The sequence below is a fragment of the Leptonotus elevatus genome, chromosome 7 (assembly GCF_054856555.1).
Source record: "Leptonotus elevatus isolate MCC_2025b chromosome 7, RoL_Lele_1.0, whole genome shotgun sequence".
Classification (NCBI taxonomy): Eukaryota; Metazoa; Chordata; class Actinopteri; order Syngnathiformes; family Syngnathidae; genus Leptonotus; species Leptonotus elevatus.
The window spans coordinates 3,379,640-3,399,701 of record NC_141245.1 but is presented as its reverse complement, the minus strand read 5'-3'; the positions used below and the strand labels follow the sequence as shown (position 1 = coordinate 3,399,701).

Below are 20,062 nucleotides of genomic sequence, written 5' to 3'. Positions count from 1 at the left end.
CAAAAACTCTTTTTAATTAAGTTTTGACTACACAATTGATTTTTTTTTTTAAGAACAATGCATTGAATTGATAAACCTACACCTGTTATTTTATATAAAATGTAATGGTTCAGATTGAACAACAAAATCAGGTTGAAACAATTGGAAAATCCAAATTGTTCAACAGGTTCACAAACTTTTGAGCAGCACTGTACATATACATACATGTTATGGACTTTAAGATTCATGTATAACACACACACAACGCTAACAGAAAATAAACACACTATATTGACATTGTATTTGGACATGTGATGATTGCATGAAATTAACATAGAGGGAAAAGATTGCTGCTCAGCCTTTGCAGCTATAACAGAGCTACCATTCTTCTGGGAAAACAAGATTTTGTACTTGATTTCGCATTATCACTGGGAATGTTCATCCAGATGACGTAGGACTGAAAGAGGGCCTGCTGGCTCGTTAAGTCAAGCCTTTTTTTGTGAAAGTTCTGCCACATCAAGATCACTCAAGCATTGTGCTTGTTCAATGGTAAAATAAACATTGGAAGTTGAATTGTCCAAACACTGACAATGGCTTTGTATGGATAAGAAGCACCCATGTTGTGCATTCAGTGTAGGAGTTGAAGAAGCACACCAATTATTTTTGGTGGGTTCAAAGTTCACTGATAAGAACAGCCTTTTTTTCAGGGTATATTGACTGCGTGCATACCAAAAGGTAAAGTGATACGAAACAAAAAGAGTGTGTTGCATAATCTCCCCGAGTCATATACTGCAGATTGGTTTGGTGGGCGTCGAACTGGATTGCAAGTTACATAAGAGTGAAAAAATACGCAGCTGAAAAATGCACAGGGTGGAGATGTATGTGTAAACAACAAAAAGGTACTGTCCTTTTCAATTAATGCATGCATGATTTAACCAGAAACATGCTCCCTTAACTCATCAGCTATACCTCTGATATCAAATTCTTAACAAATGAAACATCTTACCGATATTTTTGACAATGTTGATGGCGTGGCTGAGTGTGTTCAAGTTAGCTCCATTGCTCAGCAACCTGAAAAGAAAGAACAGCAGAAAGATAACACATTTTGTTGCCAAGAAAGTTTTAGGCTATTTTGATATTGCTGAATCAGAAAATGACATTGTTTGGCATGCATGACCAACTAATACCTACACTCTTCCACCAGTGGGATCAAAAATGACCCCAATTTGAATGAATGCATTTTATGCTGTAAACTTGAAGAAACACCACTCATTTTGGTTAATGATGGTGATTTTGGTTATTTTCTTCAACAAAAGAATTATTTCATGTCTGGCATGCTAATTGATTTCTTTGTCATTCAGATTTCATCACCAAACTGCATTGGCTTGGTTTTCTGCCCTGGTAAGAGGCTATTGTTTATTAAGGGGAGGGGGTTGATTTCTATGAGTCCCTGCATTTCTAAATGGCCTGACAATTCCAGGTGGACTATATTCTGGGGTCTCCTCATCTGAGATTTCAAACTCCAGAATAGGCTCTACCTCTATCAGGGTCATTTGTACAGCAAGTTCTAAATTCTTGATGTGAACATGAAAGATTTTTGGTAGGTACACAAAATGATGAATCAATTGTTGGGGTTCCATCCACCCATTTTTATCCGAATTTTCAAGAAATGCAAAAATAAAACTGAAAGGAAACACTAGAAATTCGGAAAAAGGGCCCAAAATTCACAAAAACACTTTTACGCTTGGAGGGGGAGGATTTGGAAGCGTATCGAAAAAGAATTAATTAAAGAAGCAAATATTAATGCAATTTTAGATGGGAAACAGCAAAGAAACGCTATGGTTTATCAAGAATTACAAAAGCAAACTCATTAGATGTCATCTCACGGCGCAGTCGCTTCCTTCTTCTTCTTTTAAATTGCTAGTCCCCTCTCAATATTCGCAAAAGAAGAACAGATGGAAACGAATATAAGTCGCATGTCCGTTTGTGCATTTTCAGTAAATTAGCTTAAAACATTCAAAACAATTGGATGGAAACCCAACTAATATAAACCACTACCTGCACAAGTACACCCACAAACATATACGTAATAGAGAGAGAGAGAGAGAGACAGACAGAGAGATTTTTTGTCAGTGTATTTGTTAAGGCAAGCAGGTGTAAGATTATGTTCACTATGTGTCAGTGGATATATGAATTTAAATGAGGCGACGGTGCAAGCTGTTAGGCACAGACACCGTCATTTGTGTTTTACTTACTTTTCAATAGCATTCACCCACAATATAACACTGCCAACCAATATAATATAATATATAATATAAAATTGCTACGCACATAGGGGAAAAAAAGTATACGTTTGCTCATTATTTTCCGTGTGTGCTGGTTTTCAGATCATTTAGTTGTAGCAGAAATCCACAAGCTTTAATTATTTGCCCATATCCGGTGTTTTCAGTGTAATTTGGACAAACCTGTGGTTGAAGTTATCCCGGTCAGCTCCCTCAGGGCTCGGCATTCCCGAACTCATGGTACTTCCAATGTCACGTACAGTGCAGGCTGCAGTCGTTTGATCAGACAGGTTTTTAATGTCACCACTTTGAATGGCGTGAGTCCGGTATAAGATCGAGTCAGCCGTTAAAGCACTGTTGTGGTGGTAGGAGGTAGTAGATATGTCCGCGCTCCCTCCTCCCACACGTCCTCTTCCCTTATTTACAGCATCCTTGTTGTATAAAGAATAATATCTGCTGCTGGCCTCACCATTGCTTGGCAACACGGTTCTGGAATGAGGGAGATGTGGTGAAATCACAGACTTGCATTTCATAACACAAAAGCCACTTTAGTGTAATAACTATGCAAGAGGCATGCTTGGGACAGAAATTCCAAAGCAAAATGTGATCGCTATCTGCACATTTGTTGGTTTGTTTTCATGAACGTGCTACAACTCTAGCCATATATACAACTAATTGGTGGAATTTCACCACTGTACTGTATTACAATAATGATTAACTGATTATGGGTTGTGAAGACATAAAAGTTTGTCTGAATTTCTTATTTTTTATCATTGATTGTTATTGCATATTATTATTATTTATTATTATTATCAAATAATCAATATCAAATAGATTTTCCTTTTCGAGCGTGATATTGATATATAAAATCATGAATCGATTATTTTAATATTTATTTTTTCCCATAAATTAACAACAAAAATAATTTTAAAGGCCATATTTTTTTGTATCTGACTTTTCTTGAAATGTACTGTTTACGTGAATTTAAAAGTATTTTCTCACATTTATGAAAGACCTGACTGATTGCACTTTATGACAATTCAGTCTTTTCAATTTATATTTACGATTATTGAATTAAAATTATGAAAACATTTTCATCTCATCCATGATAATGTCAATGTTTGTGTAAAACTTAAGTGATTATAACAAGTGTTATTTTCATTAATAAATAAATAATTTAACCAGTTACTGCCACTGCAAAATTTTACTTGGAATTTATTGTTAGTGGAGTTTTATTTTTTTTATCATGTCCTTGTTATTAAAGAAGAATTTATGTTCCATAGGCGGCACGGTGGCTGACTGGTTAGCACGTCCACCTCCCAGTGCAGAGAACGTGATATCGAGTCCGGGCTTCGGCCTTCCTTGGTGGAGTTTGCATGTTCTCCCCGTGCTTGTGTGGGTTTTCTCCGGATACTCCGGTTTCCTCCCACATTCCAAATACGTGCATGGCAGGTTAACTGAACGCAATCTGTCCATAGGTGTGATTGTGAGTGTGGATGGTTGTTCGTCTCTGCGATTGGCTGGCAACCAGTTCAGGGTGTACCCGCCTACTGCCCGAAGCCAGCTGGGATAGGCTCCAGCGACCCTTGTGAGGACAAGGGGTTAAGAGGATGGATGGATGGATGATGTTCCATAATTAATCAATATTGGATTGAACTTAGTGAATCGAGTCGAATCGGGGGGGAAAAAAAATCGAATCAAGCTGAACTCTTGTGATTTGAAGTCGAATCGATTGAGGAAATTTGAATCGATACCCAGCCCTTGCATCAGGTTATTTCTCAGCAAATTTATAGCGAGACATTTTGAAACGGTACAGTTCAATCAATAGTGAGGGGGTACAACAGGAGTTGAGGAGGAAATTTGTACAAGATATATATATATACAAAGTATATATATCTCTCCATTCATCAATCCATTTTTTACTGCTTATCAGGGTCACAGTTGAGCTTGACTCAATTCCAGCTGACAATGGGCAAGAGCCGAGGTACTCCTTGTACTGGTTGGTTGGCATTCACGCTCTCATTTACATTATAAATGACCTTAGAATCCAACAGGGGCGTGCACTTTTCCCAAATCAATCTAAGTGGAGTATATTTTTTCAACAGTTTCTGACAACAAAACTTAAGGCAGTACAATTTAAGCTAGCAGCAGTAAAGTTGCATGCAATGTCTGTATACAACAAGACATTATTTTACATGACGCAGTTTGTGTAAATGACCACGCCTGAACAGCTAATTTCATATAATTCTCAAAATTCCAGTTGAAGGTGTATACTAGTTCTACGTTTGGATACACCACCCTTTTGCAATCTTAATGATCATTTAAAGGGAGTGCTCAGTGTTTAAAACTATTCACATAAACATGCCTTGAAGGTACCTGTCAAGAAAGATATCAGAACATGGCGTCGCTGTCCTGTGAAAAACACTTAGGTTCATTTTTTATTTTATTTTTTATACGTTTTTGGGATGTCTGCATTCAGTTTTATCCCATAAACGTAAAAATGTAAAAAATGACAAAAATGGACATAAGTGTTTTTCACAGGACAGCGACGATGGGGTTTGTAATGTGTAACTAAATGAGTCAGAACAGGAAGGTGACTTCACAACATTATTTCTGCACTACAGTTTTTACAAATACAGTATACGTATCGTAACGTAGAATAAGCTACATAGAGTATATATTTCATAATTACTGTGTGAATGAAAATGTTACATATATCAACAGGAAATGGGCTACTTATACTAATTTTAAGCTCAATTAATAAAGAGAACTTTACTCACAATTTAAAGCTCTCATATCAAGTTCGATGCACTGCAAAATTGAGTACTACGTCTATTTTGGTGACAATCTAATGGCGCTCAGTGTGTGTATGCCAGTATTGTTTCAACATGCAACATGCACAATTGTTTTGGTGTTGGGTTTTGATAGTCAAGGTAAGTCAACTCACCGAGCAGCCACAGACAGTTCCGGTGATTTATGGGGTGATGAAGTATAAGAATAGGAGTTTGCTGATGTGGTGTTGTCCACTCCAGACTTGGGAGAACCTGGTGTAAAGGGTAAAAATTACTCATGGTTCAGAGAGAGAGAGAGAGAGAGAGAGAGAGAAAGAGAGAAGAGAGCAATATGACATAGGCTACAACAGTATTTTTGCCAGCTGAACTCAGACAGTGCCTAAAGCACTGAATATTTACAGTGTTGCTTTGCTTGTTGATTTTATTGCAATAGGATTGACTAGTTAAATGTTTTTCAACAGGTGCAATATGTGCACAATATTCAACATATTAAAGAAAACAGGACTCATAAAGATGCTGGCAAGCTATCAAGTTAGCTTGCTAGCTGCTAGTTAGGAGGAAGCTGTATGATAGATGGATTGATTAGCCATACAATAAACTATGATGAATTTCTATGCTCAGTTTCAAACTATCTTTATAGACAGCTGAGTCAAAGAATAACTTTAACCCAGGCAAGGGAAAAGTAAAAGCTTTCAGGAAGAAATAATTTGCTCTTGATCTTAAACATACAAGCTCATCTCGGTGGATGTAATGTGATGGTTTGGGTTTGCATGATATCTTCTAGGAGGTGCTCATTAGTCTTCATTGATGTAACATTAACAGCATCATCAAAATAAACTCAGAAGGCTATAAAAAACATTTGTCTGCCAATATAAAGGAAGACGCGACCAAAGTGATCGGAAGAGCTCTCCTCATCATGCAGCAAGATAATGCATAAACAACAAAGGAGTGAATCTGGGAAAAGAAGTGGAAGACTTAAGACTACTAAGGAGAAGACTGAAAGGAGTAACCTCCCCCAAACAAATAACTGCTCTAGTACTTTTGTTCACCTACAAATGTACGACAGCGTATTACGGCCAAATATAAATGTATATTTTTTAAAGGGCGGGGGGACAATATCCCGAGAAAAAAAAACTTGAATTTTTTTTTTTGCGACTTTATAAAGTAGCAAATTTGCGAGAAAAAAATTCAGAAACTTACGAGAAATTTACATATAGCGTACTATTCGAATTTGTGCCAGTAGTTGTTGGTCAGGTTTTCAAATAAGGAGATAGTAATGGCTTTAACCATATGATGTTAAGCATTCGCACTTTGAAGTGTTGGGTACTGCCAGCGACAAAGACGCCTTGCTTTGCGATGGTCCACACCCTGGGGATCAAGTATTTAAGTTAATTTGTTAAAAAGTATATTTACTTGTACATTTATGTTTCCAGAATTATTATTTACACATTCATACTTTTTTTTTGTGTACAAGTAGCTAAGTTAATGTATGCATGTAGTATGATTGGTTAGTGTTAGTCAGTTGAAAGGGGATCAGGAAGTGTTGTCGCTCTAACTGCCGTGTATGACGAGTAAAGTTTAAATTAAGAAGTCTCCATCCTGCCTTTTCATCCTGTAAACAGTGTCGCATTAACTACTAACGAGTTTTTTTCTCGCAAATTTGCGAGTTTTTTTTTCGGAATATTGCCCCACCCTCTAAAAAGAAATATTTAGACCTGTCCCTAATATGGTGTCGTACAAATGGGATTTTTCATTACAAATAATGATACCTTCTAATTTGTGTGTCAGATGCAAAGCTAAGTGCCCGGCAAAAAGAGTACTATTGTTTGTTTGTTTTTGTCTCCTATTCATCTTCTGACATCAAACCCATTTTTCCAGCTTGCAGCAAAATAAAGGAATTGGACTCACTGTTCTAATACTTTTGGAGAGGAGTGTATGTGGGAGTTCAGTCAGCATGAACTTGCTGCATGTCACCTAGTACAGTAAGTGATTGCACTAGTGCTCCAACCTGAATATCATTCCACCATATTGTCTTAACAGATGTTTTCTCCAGGAACGTAAAGAATCAGGATATTTGATGAATAATTTTAACACACACTGACAATGCTGTTAACATGGCATATCTACGAGGACAACAGTTAGGCAACCAGCTAGTGCGGCCATTCCTTAAGTCTTGCGCACGTCCAAATTTTTTTTAACCCCCCTTCGTTCCTGTGTACCAAATGTGTTACACAAAAACTACACAAATACTCCAAATGGTTCAAGAACAGCTTTAAATTTACTTTGTGTATACCTTTTTTAAGGCATTTTAGGTAAAAAATACATGAATTATAAGGGTAACTTATTTAAATTTGAAAATGAGATGACATTTAATTTGTTTATAATGAAAATCTGAGATAGTCAACATGTTAATGTAGATGTTTTGAAGAGCATTATCTCGTTTCAGGCTTACCCTTGATAAACAAAAAAAGCCTCTCAAACCACAAAAATATATATATCTCAGTGTAGAAAACAGATACAATCCAATAATAATCTTTTATCACAATCATCTAGATGTTTCAGATGTGGATACTTCAGTATTAGCAGTATGCTAGTATGCTGTATTTACCACATAGAAAGAGTGAGATATAAACAACACAGTAAATAGTGTGTCAAAATATACAACAGTGTGTCACAGCTCCAAATGAGATTGTGGTCAGTGTTTTGTATATGCAACACATGATATCTACCTGATATGCTGTACTGGTGGATTAGATGTTGAATTTGTGTCAAAATGAAAGAGGTTAAACCCTTCTAAATAAATAAATGAATAAATAAATAAATAAATCAGTGTGCTTCATGGGTAATAGATAGATAGATAGATGGATAGATAGATAGATAGATAGATAGATAGATAGATAGATAGATAGATAGATAGATAGATAGATAGATAGATAGATAGATAGATAGATAGATAGATAGATAGATAGATAGATAGATAGATAGATAGATAGATAGATAGATAGATAGATAGATAGATAGATAGATAGATAGATAGATAGATAGATAGATAGATGAATGATAATGTGTACAACAGCCTTATCAACAACAGTAATAAAAAGTCAGAATATTATCACAATTACACCAAAAATTTAACAAGTGTATGTCAACATTGTCTCACAAATGTAAACAGTTAACACCACATCGAAGAACAGCATCCAATGTCTCTTACTAGCTATATTATTGTATAACTTTTAGCACATTACGCGATTATTTTCCCTGTAGTGCTCATATTCCTTTGTACTAAAACATTAAGGTGTTAAATGGCAGCAGAACAGAGACACTCCCTGACAATTACCATAGAAAATATGCATAAACCTGTTAATGATGTGTCATCAATGCGTAACGAGTATAGTGAAAAATAAATTAAATAACTTCTTTGGTCTCAGAAGAATAAGGGATAATTTAACATTTTCTCATTGCATAAAAAAGTGTGGATACTTTTTCATTGTCAACGGAAGATAGTTCCTGTAGTCGTCCCAAGCCGCAAAATGCCAACAAAATACCAAACAACACAATTTGATTCATATGCGCATGTATTTTTGGTTTATTTTTGCGTGAAAGTTGACTTTGTTGAATGAGCGCTTCCACTTTTCTGTATGTGCTGCAAAGTCAACAACCTTATCAAGAGATCTCTGACAAGCCTCAGTGCTTTTTATGACTTGTACTGCCTTTATAACGCATTGTCAGTCTTGTTATGTATTATCACCCTATGACCACGTGGAGGCCTGTTCTATGCTGGGCAAAGTCCAAGCCCAAACGCTTTGGTGTGGCTCAGTGAAAATGGTTCATTCCTGTTGAGAACAATGGTTTCTTTACAAGGTCAAGACAAATGAAGCATTTCCATCATTCACGTTGTTGCGTTAGTCTGTGACTGTGAGTAACAAGCAAATTGAATTTAAACGTTTACTCCTAATTCTTTTGCTCAGTCTGATGAGGTCAGAATTGACACGGAACATTTAGCCATTACGCAGACAATTGTGTTATTTTAACCCAACAGGTTACTCAGGTTGAACTCACACAGATTTGCGCTGCAGTCAAGTGCGTGGCAAAGACTTTTGTTCCTCATTTAGTAGCGTCTGCACCTCTTTGCCAACTTGACAGTGACACAGAGCGACACAATATGGCGTCTGAGCTGATATTGTCTCCAGCAGAAGGGTGTTCCTTTCTACAGTACATTCAATTTCAAGAGACTGAATTAGACTGTTTCTCAACTTCAATGTAAAACTACTATGACTACCTCTAATGTTATACACAGATATATTTTTAGAAAATTTTATTTTATATAAAAAGAAAAAAGATCCAATGCCTGAAAAAGCCACAACAGTTGACTTTGTTGTGCATTTGGTCGCCTCTACTCTCTATGTCAGGGGTGGCAAACTCAAATTAGCTCAAGGGTCACAAGTGGACCGGACAGGTAAAATTATGGTATACAACTTAAAAACAATTGGCATCAGTTATACATCTAAATAAATAGCAGGGCTCAACTGTAAGTATATTGTTCAATAAAATAACACAAATGCAAATGGAACGTGGCAACACTGTAGTGCTGTCACTAGCAAATATCGATTATTCAATCAATTAATCAACTAATCAGATTAATTTTAATTTTGCATTAAAGTGTATTACAAAAGCATGTTTCTCTGATTACTGTTTATTAACCAGTGACCAGTAACCTTGTATAGTGATTCAGTCATTGTTTCCCAAAGTAAAACCAGATGTTTGCAAATGTCATATTTTGATTATAACACAGAAGGACTACAGAAATCAGTGTACAATCACTGAAATCAGAGGATTTGGACAATTTTCAATTAAAAAATTGCATCAAACGATTACTCGTTATTAAAATAGTTGGCGAATAATTTAATAATCGATTACTTTTGACAGCTCTACAACACTTATGCCCGTATGAGTTCCGGGCGTGTTATATCTACCTGTTTTGCATTTATATTGTTCCCAGAATGCATTGTGTGTCACAGTTAATGGACTTAAAGGACGCTAACATATGTCATATGTGTTTGTGTTACCATTAGCTGAATGTGTGGTATATTCAGCACATTTATGTTTGATTTGTGTTGGTTTATTTTTATTTATTTTTATCAACAAACCATAACTCTAGGTTGTGTGTAAATTAAACATTGACATCCAGGACAATTAGGATAAGGATTGCTTGTGAAATTACTCATGTATATGTTTTGATTTTGGCTGTTTGAAATCTCACGGGCCGGATTAAACCCCTTGGTGGGCCTGATCCGGCACGCGGGCCATACGTTTGACACCCCTGCTCTATGTTTAATTTCTTTTGAGTCTGTTATTGCGGAAAATTAATTCCACACACGTAAGGCGATAACATCATCCTATTGCTGTTCTATTGTTAAATACAGCTCAGATGTTGAGAAGGAAGTTCTGGAAAAGTCTTCACACTATAGTGTAGTTTAGTTTGGTCAAAAACAACATTTGCCTGTGGACGAAAAGCTGTGTTTTGGAAAATATTCTCACGGATATGCTACAAAGACGAGGATAGAACTAAATCAGAAACTGCTTGTTGACAGTTGTGGTTAAGGTTGTGTCTTATACAACAAAAACTACACGAAGTTATGCGAAAATGTTACTAAAATTTGTCGTTTGTGGCAGTGTTGCAAAAAGAATTTGATATGAAGTTGCGTTTGGTGTCTCAGGGACCACTGGTGGTTCTGTGGGCCACAATTGAAGAAAGTGACATGCCGGTCATGATGGATTGTGTCCATCAGCGTGTAGCATAAACAACTTAGATCACTAGATGATTAGCTGTTTTCTTACTTTCTGAGTTTTGAGAGGCAGCCATTCTCTTCCTCCTCATTGAACGGTAAAAGCGAGAGTTTCTGCGAATAGGTTCTCTGCTCAGGCCAACCCGGGATTCATCATCATCATCGTCATCATAGTCCTCCTCGTGGCTGGGTAGAGTGGTGGGATGCTTGTCAGAGCTTTCCTGGGATTTTGTCCCCCACTTGCCCCGAAACAGGGCAGCCACAGACATGCTGAATGTATTCTCCGTTTCAAGTGTGCTAAGAATATTCAGACAGACTTGGAGTGAACTGAATGAAAATAATCCATCCTAATCAGCCAGAATCCAGAAGAAAATCCATCTTGAAAAATGATTGGCATCCGTGATTGTATTCATTAAAAAAATAAAAATAAATCCCAATCAGGAGCTGTGAACTGCAGTGTAAGCAACAAAACAAAAAGGTCAATGTTGCTTAGGTCCTCTCCATTCGGTCCTGTTGTTCGCTACGCTGGCAGCCAGTGGGACCAGAGTGCTTTGCTTATTTCTACCTAAGCTGTAATTATTGCATTTATGACTCGCTCTCTCTCTCTCTCCTGCTCTTTGTCCCTCCTCTGTTTGGCTCCGTCCTTCTCTCTACACCACCCTGTAACGCACTGACATTCCTAAACTCAACCTGGCCTGCCTGCCTGCTTCTCTGCCCTCAAATACACTCTGTTGCCGAACCAGAAAAGCGAACCACTGGCAGATTACAGTGTAATGTGGTTCTCCATTTTAGATTTCCCACTCCGCCTTAAAGCAAAGTTAAATCATACATCAAAAGCAGAGAAAGAAATTACTAAAATAACTGCTAGCTAGTAGTGTACGTTATTTCCCGTGTGAAAGTGTGTGCTAAGAACTGCGAGTAATGTTCCTGATCCTGTTGAGCCAGGGCCCCATATGTTTTTCTGGTCATCTGACAATAAAGTTTAAAGTTCACTGTGGCTTTTTCACATGGCGAGAATAAGCCTTCATGTGTCGCTATTCAACCATGCCTTGCAGAGGTGGCACATCCAGGTCCAGAAAGTAAAAACCCTGCCACAGTTTTGCTTTAGCCACCGATGCTAGCTAGCTAGCGCTCTAAAAGGTAAACAAGCACCATGGGAGCTAGCTAGGGAGGTAGCTAAAAGGTAAAGAAGCTCCATGGGATCTAGCGAGGGAGCTAGCTAAAAGGTAAACAAGCACCATGGGAGTTAGTAAGGGAGCTAGCTAGCTAGCACCTGGGGCTAAAGCCAAACTGTGGCAGGATTTTTACTTTTTGGACCAGAATTTGCCACCTCTGATGCACTGTTCTGCCACCCTGTAGTTTGAGGGCATTTTTTTAACTTGTTGTTTTTAGGTAAATTCAGATATTATTTATTACTACCGATATATAAAGAAATTTGTAATCAAATGGGGCGGATGTTTGAAATAGGCAATCCATTTGTTTGTTTCATTTGGAAATAGGATACCTTTATTCTGGGTTTTAAAATGGTACTCTCATTGTTACCAAATAGCTTGTTAACACCAGTTATAGGTTGTATAATAAGTGGCTGTACCTCATTGGTTTAATTTCTTAAGCAGAATAATGAACTCAGTTGTTAGATATAAGAAGTTTAAGATCATGTTGACTGTACCTTTACAGGTTAACTACACAGTATGGCTTGAACTTGCCACACAGTGAGCAAATCTTATTGTCCAACTTTTCTGAGTCAACCTTACAACTCTTTATTAATGATTAATAAACACGTTAAACTGTCTTTAATAGCACATTTATAAACTACTCAATACAGGTTTCCCATTTGCATCATTTATAGATGGATAGATGGAGTGGGTAAAAAAAGTCTCCTTGTTCAAATGGCAGGTTTTTATTATATAAAAACTAGACCAATCCTTTTCACCATTAATGTGACTTATAACTAGTAGGCTACAATTCAACTTAAAAAAAATCTTTAAGAGGGTAAATCAAAATAAACAACTACGAAAACAAATCAATTTAGCCACGGTTTAACTTTTTTTTAATATGTTATCACCAAAAGATTACGATATTGTAGTAGGACAGTAACGGCATGTTTTTCTTCATCTGGAATTATTGGGACAAGTTGGCGGGACTTGTGAAAAGTTGTTTATTATTATCAAGACACTGGTGGCAAGTGTCTGTTGACTAATATTGGATGCGATTGGTTAATTCTGAAAACAGCAGCATCACCAGTTTTAAGAGTGGGTGCACACTTATGCAGTCATATCATCTCAGTTGTTTATTATTCATATCACTGTCAAAAAGACAATTTTTTTAATTAAGTCCTACAGGTAATAGGTCCACATTAACGTGGGAAAGTTTAGAAAAGAAAAAAAAGAAAGAAAGCCTTTTGATCTATTTGGTCTATAGGCTTCCTACATCCACCGTAGACTGATAAGAGTGATAGATTGATTGCCAGAACATTGTCAACTCTATCAAAAGAAAAGGTACTGAGGTTTCACTTGAGTGTCGCTTCATGATTTTGATCGCCTCCTTGTGGCGAGTTACAGTATAGGATTTAGGGAATTTTATAACGTGAAAATAAAAATAGAACAACAAAATGTACAACAACGACAACATAAAAAAATGAACAACAAAAACGCACAGTCTCATTAGCATCATTATATTATCTGAAATATGAAATTAAAATAGAGGCACTGAATATCATACACATTAATCATTAGTCACTTCAACTCAAGCATTGATACTTTATTGTGAAAGAGACGAAAGTACTACCGGAAGTCGTCTACTTACCGTCCGAGGAGTAGGTAGTTGTCCGTGGTTTAGCTGCACAAAAAATAAATAAATGGCTGGGAGCAGATTAGAGAAGATCGGAACCGTGTTTTCGCGGTAAGAAAGAATATTTTATGACATATGTGTTTAGTTACTTAATCATTATTGGAGCGCCAAAGTCAACACTTGAGCTAAGTGCACTCCTTCCAAATTGTTACCTCAAATCGTTACACTCACTGATAACCAGATGCTATAACAGAAGGTAATAGTACTATATATAGATCATGCATGATGAAGATTATCGATATATTTACACGTGATTTCTTTCAAGAGCATATGCGACGTGCCTCTTGATGACGACACAGGTGTGCGACAAATGCAGTCGATTCATTCGTAGAGAACTTTTAATGATATTGCTCCCCATTTGAATGCGTGTGTATGGTTAAAATGCTTAACAGTTTTAATCAAAAACGTCTACTTTAAGAAATTAAGATTTTGCGTCTCACGCTCTGACTCGATGCTTATCTTTTGAAGGACGACCCTAAATGTATATGTAGTACGGCAAAGCAATTTAGACACACTTCAATGTCACGACCTGATTTGCCGACTGAATATTGATTTTTTCTCAACCCTGTATTCATTTATTCGTTTATTTATTTATTCATTCATTAGTTGTGTACTACTACTACAAGATGGCAACTCCTCCTTAAAACACAGTCTTGAAACCATTCATCATCATATCATTGAAATAAATTAATATTCACTTGGGGGGAAAAACTTGCATCACCTCTTATTAACAGAAGGCTAATAGTTGTTTAGATGAATCATAGCTAAAACGTTGGCTTCTTTTAAGGTATTAATCGCAATTTAGTCATGTTAGTTTTTTCAATTGACAAATATGTGATTTCATGAGACATTTTGAATTTAGATTTAATTTATGAAGCTTAATAAAGCATTTTATTGTTGATTAACAATTGAATGCAAACTAAATGTTAGTTTGGCAGCACAATGATGGAGAGGCTCACGTGTCTACCTCGCAACAGGCTCTGGCTTTGAATGTCGACTCAGGCCTTCCTGTAGCCTGTGGATTTTGCATGTCCTCTCTGTGCTAATGTAGGATTCCTATATGCATGGTAATGGTATTGAAAAGTCTAGTTGTGCTCATATTTTCATACCCAGGCAGAATCTGCAAAAATGTAGCAAAGGACGCTTCATTAAGATTTTTTGTTATTTAGAAAGCTCACTCATAACTTTGTCTAAACATCTCATTAAAGCCATGTCTTCAGCAAAAAGGTTGTTTGACCAAGTGGTATGTAGCATCACTAATTGTCTGATCATCTGATTAACAGGGTTCGGGATCTAATGCGCTCTGGAGTGATAAAACAAACAGAGAAACCAATATGGTATGATGTGTATGAAGCTTTTCCACCAAAACGGCCACCACTGTATGTAAAGCTCAATAGTAGATACAGGGTCAAGAAACCAGACCCGGTGCCTGAAATTTTCTACATGGAAGATCAAATTAGAGCGTAAGTAAATATCAGTATTTTTATTTCTCTTCATAAGATGGTGTTTATATGACCGTATTATGTGAACATCTATGTCTAAATTTGCTTTCAGGAAATTTTATGAACAATACGGGATGGGTGCTCGCCCTTTTGATCTTTCCAAATCAAACTTTGTTTCTACTTGTCAAAGGTATGTATTGTATTTTTGCTATTTTGGGGTTCTAAGTAACATTATACAGTACAGGCCGTAAGTTTGGACACACTTTCTTATTCAATGCATTTACTTTATTCTCATGGCTGGTTACTTTGGAGATTCTCACTGAGGGCATCAAAACTATGTGTTAATTGATGTCGAGTTATGTATTTAACAAAAAAAGGTGAAATAACTGAAAACATGTTTTATATTCTATTCATCCATCCATTTTCTTAATCGCTTGTCCTCACAAGGGTTGCCTATCCCAGCTGGCTTCAGGCAGTAGGCGGGGTACACCCTGAACTGGTTGCCAGCCAAGTTATATATGATAGATTCTTCAAAATAGCCATCCTTTGCTCTGGTTACTTTTTTGCATACTCTTGACATTCTTACCTTTGGGAACTTCTTAAAGACTGTCGGAAAACCCTTTCAGGTGACTACCTTTTGAAGCTCATCGAGAGAATGCCAAGAATGTGCCAAAAAGTAATCAGCGAAAAGGGTGGCTATTTATGCATGCATTTATTTTATTATTTGCACTTTTTTTTGTTAAGTACATAACTCCAAATGTGTTTGTTAGTTGTCATAGTTGTTGTCATAGTTATGATGCCTTCAGTGAGAATCTACAATGTACATAGTCATGAAAATAAAGCATGTATTAAATGAGAAGGTGTGTCCAAACTTTTGGCCTGTGCTGTATGTTTGGGCTTGTTTTTGTTGTTGTCATGATGGCACACTCAGATGAGGAGCAACAACATTTAATATTTTATGTTTCACTGTAGGTTTGTAGACAAGTATGCTGAGTTAAAGAGCCAATCTGAGATGGATGACTCTCTTCTGTTTGAGGAGACTGCAAAAGCTTTACTTGTAGAGGGCATCATACTGAGAAGGAGAGGTGCATCAACAGTAAGTGTTCATTTAGAAAGGTCAATTTCCTTAGTAAATACAGGGGTTGCTTGCTTGGATTACGATGGTCCCGATACACGTTGCTTCGAGTTTACGAATAGTGTGCAATGAATGAATTTGCACAGTAGCAAAAAAAAAAATTGCCACAGCACAAAAAGTCACGTGCAGTTAAGGCCATGTATACACGTAGCCGGATTTTATGCAAACGGGACCTATTTTTCTGCGGCTTGCCCTGTCATCTACACGTCCGCGGGCATTTTTTGTCACTACAAACGGAGTTTTCTAAAAACTCCGGCCAAAGTGAAGATTTGCATATTTCTCCGGCTCCGCGGTCGCGTGTGTCCTTCAGTAAACAAAGTTTTACGTCGTCCTCTACACACGTCACTCAAACACATACCTCAAGTTGTTTAAAAAAAGAAAAGAAAAAAAGACGACGTGGATTCGCTCCCCCACCAGGGAGAAACCATGTTTGTATATATGTGTGGTGAGTGAGTGGGGGAAAAAAGTTGTTGAAAAAAAATAAGTGAAGCTTTTTAAGATTTTGTATTTATCCTCTTTGTTTTCCTCTATGCTCCGTTTATGATGTACTCATTGACTGTTTACAAGTATTTTTTTTTTATCAATAAAAAAAGTCTTGTGTGCGCTGACAGCACTGATCCGCATATATACAGATCAGCGGCTGACAGTCCGTGCTTATAATTATTTAAATATTGTGATGACATCAAGAGATGAGCAGTATTTGGCTAACTACTGCCACCTAGAGGCTTGGCATGCATCTCATTGTAGGCCCAATTTGTGGAAGTGGCGTCTCCAGAAGGAGGCGTACTCTGATTGGATAGGATTTGTTGAACTGTTGCCACCTTAAGGTCTGGAATTGTTATGAACGTACTTAAAAAGGCATTAATGCGGTTAGCTGTGGATGTTTTCTTTTCTACAATTGTGGTGGTGTGGACACAATTTTTTTCTACGCCCTGAGGAGGGAAATATCCGTTTAAAAAAATACCCTGATACGTGTGTACATGGCCTAACTCTTCTGGATTTGATTACAGTGGAACTTCGGTCCACGATAAGTTTGTTCGTTCTAAGACGCTGTTCGCAAACTGTAATTCTTTCCATTGAAATGAATGAAAATGTGTCTTAATTTGTTCTATCCCCAGAAACAAATTATGTTTACCGTTTTTATGGGTTTTGGTCAAAAATAATTAAATCAACTCTTTTTTTTGTCTCTTTGTCCCTAAGAACAGTAATAGCAACACAAACATTACTCATGTTTAGCTGTTATTTTAGTCTTTTTTCAACAGTAAAACGATTAGGCTTCCTAGTATCTAACTATCACTTTACTTTTCACTTTCTTTAGAGTCATACTTGGGGCTAATTTACAACTTAAACAAACACATAACACACAGCAAACAATGTTTACGCTGCGCAATATTTGTTTAAAATTTTTGTTCGTAAATCAATTTATTCCAAACGGGTCGTTTGCGCACAGAAGTTGCACAGTATTTCAGATTTATGGTGTTGTTTATATTAACCACATACAGTATGACTTTACTACTGTATTGATATTTATTAGTGATAGACAGGCACTTTCCACTGACTTGCATACAACTTTGAATTACAGTACATCGCTGTCTTAGGAACTGCCATACTCTGGAGACCCCCTGTCTAGACAGTAGGGGTGTGAATTGCGTAATACCTGGCGATTCAATCCGGAGCACGATTCATAGGTCACGATTCGATTAAATTCCGATTAATCCCGATATTAATCTATAAATTTATTATTGCGATTTAAAAAAAAACAACTCAAATTTAGAAAATCTTAATCAGTAACCTTGTACGTGTACACTGTAAGATTTATGAATAAAATAGTATTTATGTATGAAAATGTATTCGAAAACTAAAAACTTCAGGCGTATAACTGAGCCACTGTATTTAACAAACAGGTTGCAGTCTTGTTTCCTGTTTGAACAGCACTGAAATGAAATATTAAGGCTCAATGTTCCATTAATATAACATTCTTCCATGCTTAAAGTGTGAACCCTAACCGTAAGTAAGACGTTTTGTTGAATATTCCCATCAAAAAATGATGTTTAAACATCGATTCGGACGCATATTGAATTGATGCGAGAATTGCGCACTGTAATATTGCGATATATTGCCGGATCTATTTTTTTTTAACACCCCTACTAGACAGTATAATACATGTATACAGTATATACATACAGTATACTACATATGGATGTACAGTACATACTGGATTTATGTATTGTCAAAATACTACAGTACATCCCAAACATATGCCTATAACCCAGTAAGAGTAAGTTTGAACATACGATCATAGTTTTGCTTTATATTTTGCAGGTGACAGCAGAGTCCCGGGATCCGGTGTTGAGGGTGAAGCTAACAGCCTTGTTAGCAGAGCAACAGTCAGTTGGTGATGACGGCAAGCAAGAGCCTGAAGAGCAAACGTCACACACGACACAAACCTCCTAGAACTTTGACTTTCTCTTTATCTGGAGGCTCTGGTCACTTGTAAAAATAATAAGTGGTTAAGCAGGGGTGCACAAACATTTTAAACCAATGGACTTATACAGAAAAATTGAAGTAAGTCAGCGACACTTTTTGCATAATAAACATGGCAAAAATCAATCCTAAATTAAGAAATGCCAAGCAGTTAATTCCACCTAAAAAAAAAAACAGCCTATGTATCAGATTTTGGATATTTTTTTATGTTTGCAATATGACACCAATAATTAAATGAGCTGTTGTTGTTCATAATCTTATCAGATCTGAGAACGTCAAGTAGCCTTTTGCCATCTTTGTGAAAAGTCACTACAATCAACACTGTCAGCAGGCTACATTCAGGATGTTAGCGCATAATAATCTCGAGTCGACATTGTTGTCCGAATTTCTATATGTTGGGTGATTTATTGTGTATCGTGTGCAACTGCGTGGAAACAAACTGAGAATAAAGTTGTATTTACACCAGACAAAAGTGCATGACTGAGAACTACAGTACAGTACAGAACTTCAGTTTTTCATTTGCTTTTTTAATTAATGTGAGCAAAGGGCTCAGTGGTACTTTTGAGTTCGTGAAAAGGTAGCTACTCTGTTATAGTGGTGGCAAAGCAAATTCAAAGTTAGTTTTTTGTTTGTTTGTTTGTTTATTAATTAAAAAAATAACAATCCACAAGCATCACAACAAATGGGCCGCGTCAAGGAAAGGCACATTCTTGAGACAGAAGAGGTAACATGAACAGATCTATACTACCAAGTAGAAGATATTAGCAGTAAAGGCAATCATGGCTTCCAACAAATACTTTTGTTGCCTCATAGTTTATTTTTGTATTCCCCAAAGAATCGAAATGCATCAATGTTTTTCGGTTTGGCCACGTTTGGCGTTTTCAATTTCCCAGTAACATTGAAAGCAGCATCAAACTGTCGTACCTGTCTACCCACCAGCGGATGTGCAAAACAAATTGTGAAAAATCTTACATTATGCAGCGCAGTCTGAGTTTAACGTGTCTTTGAACGTGAGAGCAAAGGCAAGTTTAATGAAAGACTAAACAATTCCAAATAAATGAAAATGGGATTGATTTATTCAATATAATTTCAGTGAGGAAATAAGCGGCCACTGAAGATTGTTTTTTGTACTTCATTTGTTGGTAAATATGATTTAGAATGAGGATTTAGGTATATTTTTAAAGCAAAAGTATGTTTTTATTATGCTAATGTAACCCTAAGGTATTGTTCTTGTTTCCGGAGGCTGGGGAAGGGCGGGTTAAAAAAGATTCAAGTTTCTAACGTTTTCTGGCGTCTTCCCTGCTAAATGGAC

The 20,062-nt window shown here is 36.7% G+C and overlaps 2 protein-coding genes across 3 annotated transcripts in view; one reads left to right on the top strand and one right to left on the bottom strand.

The window, feature by feature from the left end:
• The window catches only part of ngef (neuronal guanine nucleotide exchange factor), a 31,788-nt gene extending 20,334 nt beyond the window's left edge, over positions 1 to 11,454 (bottom strand). The window contains exons 1-4 of the mRNA XM_086080616.1: positions 10,892 to 11,454; positions 5,209 to 5,305; positions 2,445 to 2,750; positions 986 to 1,050 (exon numbers count right to left, since the gene is read on the bottom strand). Coding sequence (XP_085936742.1) covers positions 986 to 1,050; positions 2,445 to 2,750; positions 5,209 to 5,305; positions 10,892 to 11,108 — 685 coding nt within the window. The 5' untranslated portion in view covers positions 11,109 to 11,454. The remainder of the gene's footprint in view (positions 1 to 985; positions 1,051 to 2,444; positions 2,751 to 5,208; positions 5,306 to 10,891) is intronic.
• mrps23 (mitochondrial ribosomal protein S23) lies at positions 774 to 19,222 on the top strand. 2 transcript variants are annotated; one of them, XM_086080617.1, is made up of 6 exons: positions 774 to 878; positions 1,341 to 1,380; positions 14,973 to 15,152; positions 15,244 to 15,321; positions 16,104 to 16,227; positions 18,589 to 19,222. In XM_086080617.1, the coding sequence occupies exons 1-6, from the start codon at positions 860 to 862 to the stop codon at positions 18,718 to 18,720; spliced, it is 573 nt and encodes a 190-aa protein (XP_085936743.1). In that variant the 5' UTR covers positions 774 to 859; the 3' UTR covers positions 18,721 to 19,222. The 2 variants fall into 2 exon arrangements, with proteins under 2 accessions (XP_085936743.1, XP_085936744.1); XM_086080618.1 differs by lacking the exons at positions 774 to 878; positions 1,341 to 1,380 and adding an exon at positions 13,620 to 13,740.
• Positions 19,223 to 20,062: the final 840 nt, after the last annotated feature.

Bases quoted from the DNA above. Each gene is read 5' to 3' on its own strand.
- mrps23 (XM_086080617.1), top strand. The intron at 1,381-14,972 runs GTAAGAGGCTAT...TCTGATTAACAG, and splicing joins TGGCTTGGTTTTCTGCCCTG to GGTTCGGGATCTAATGCGCT. The intron at 16,228-18,588 runs GTAAGTGTTCAT...TATATTTTGCAG, and splicing joins GAAGGAGAGGTGCATCAACA to GTGACAGCAGAGTCCCGGGA.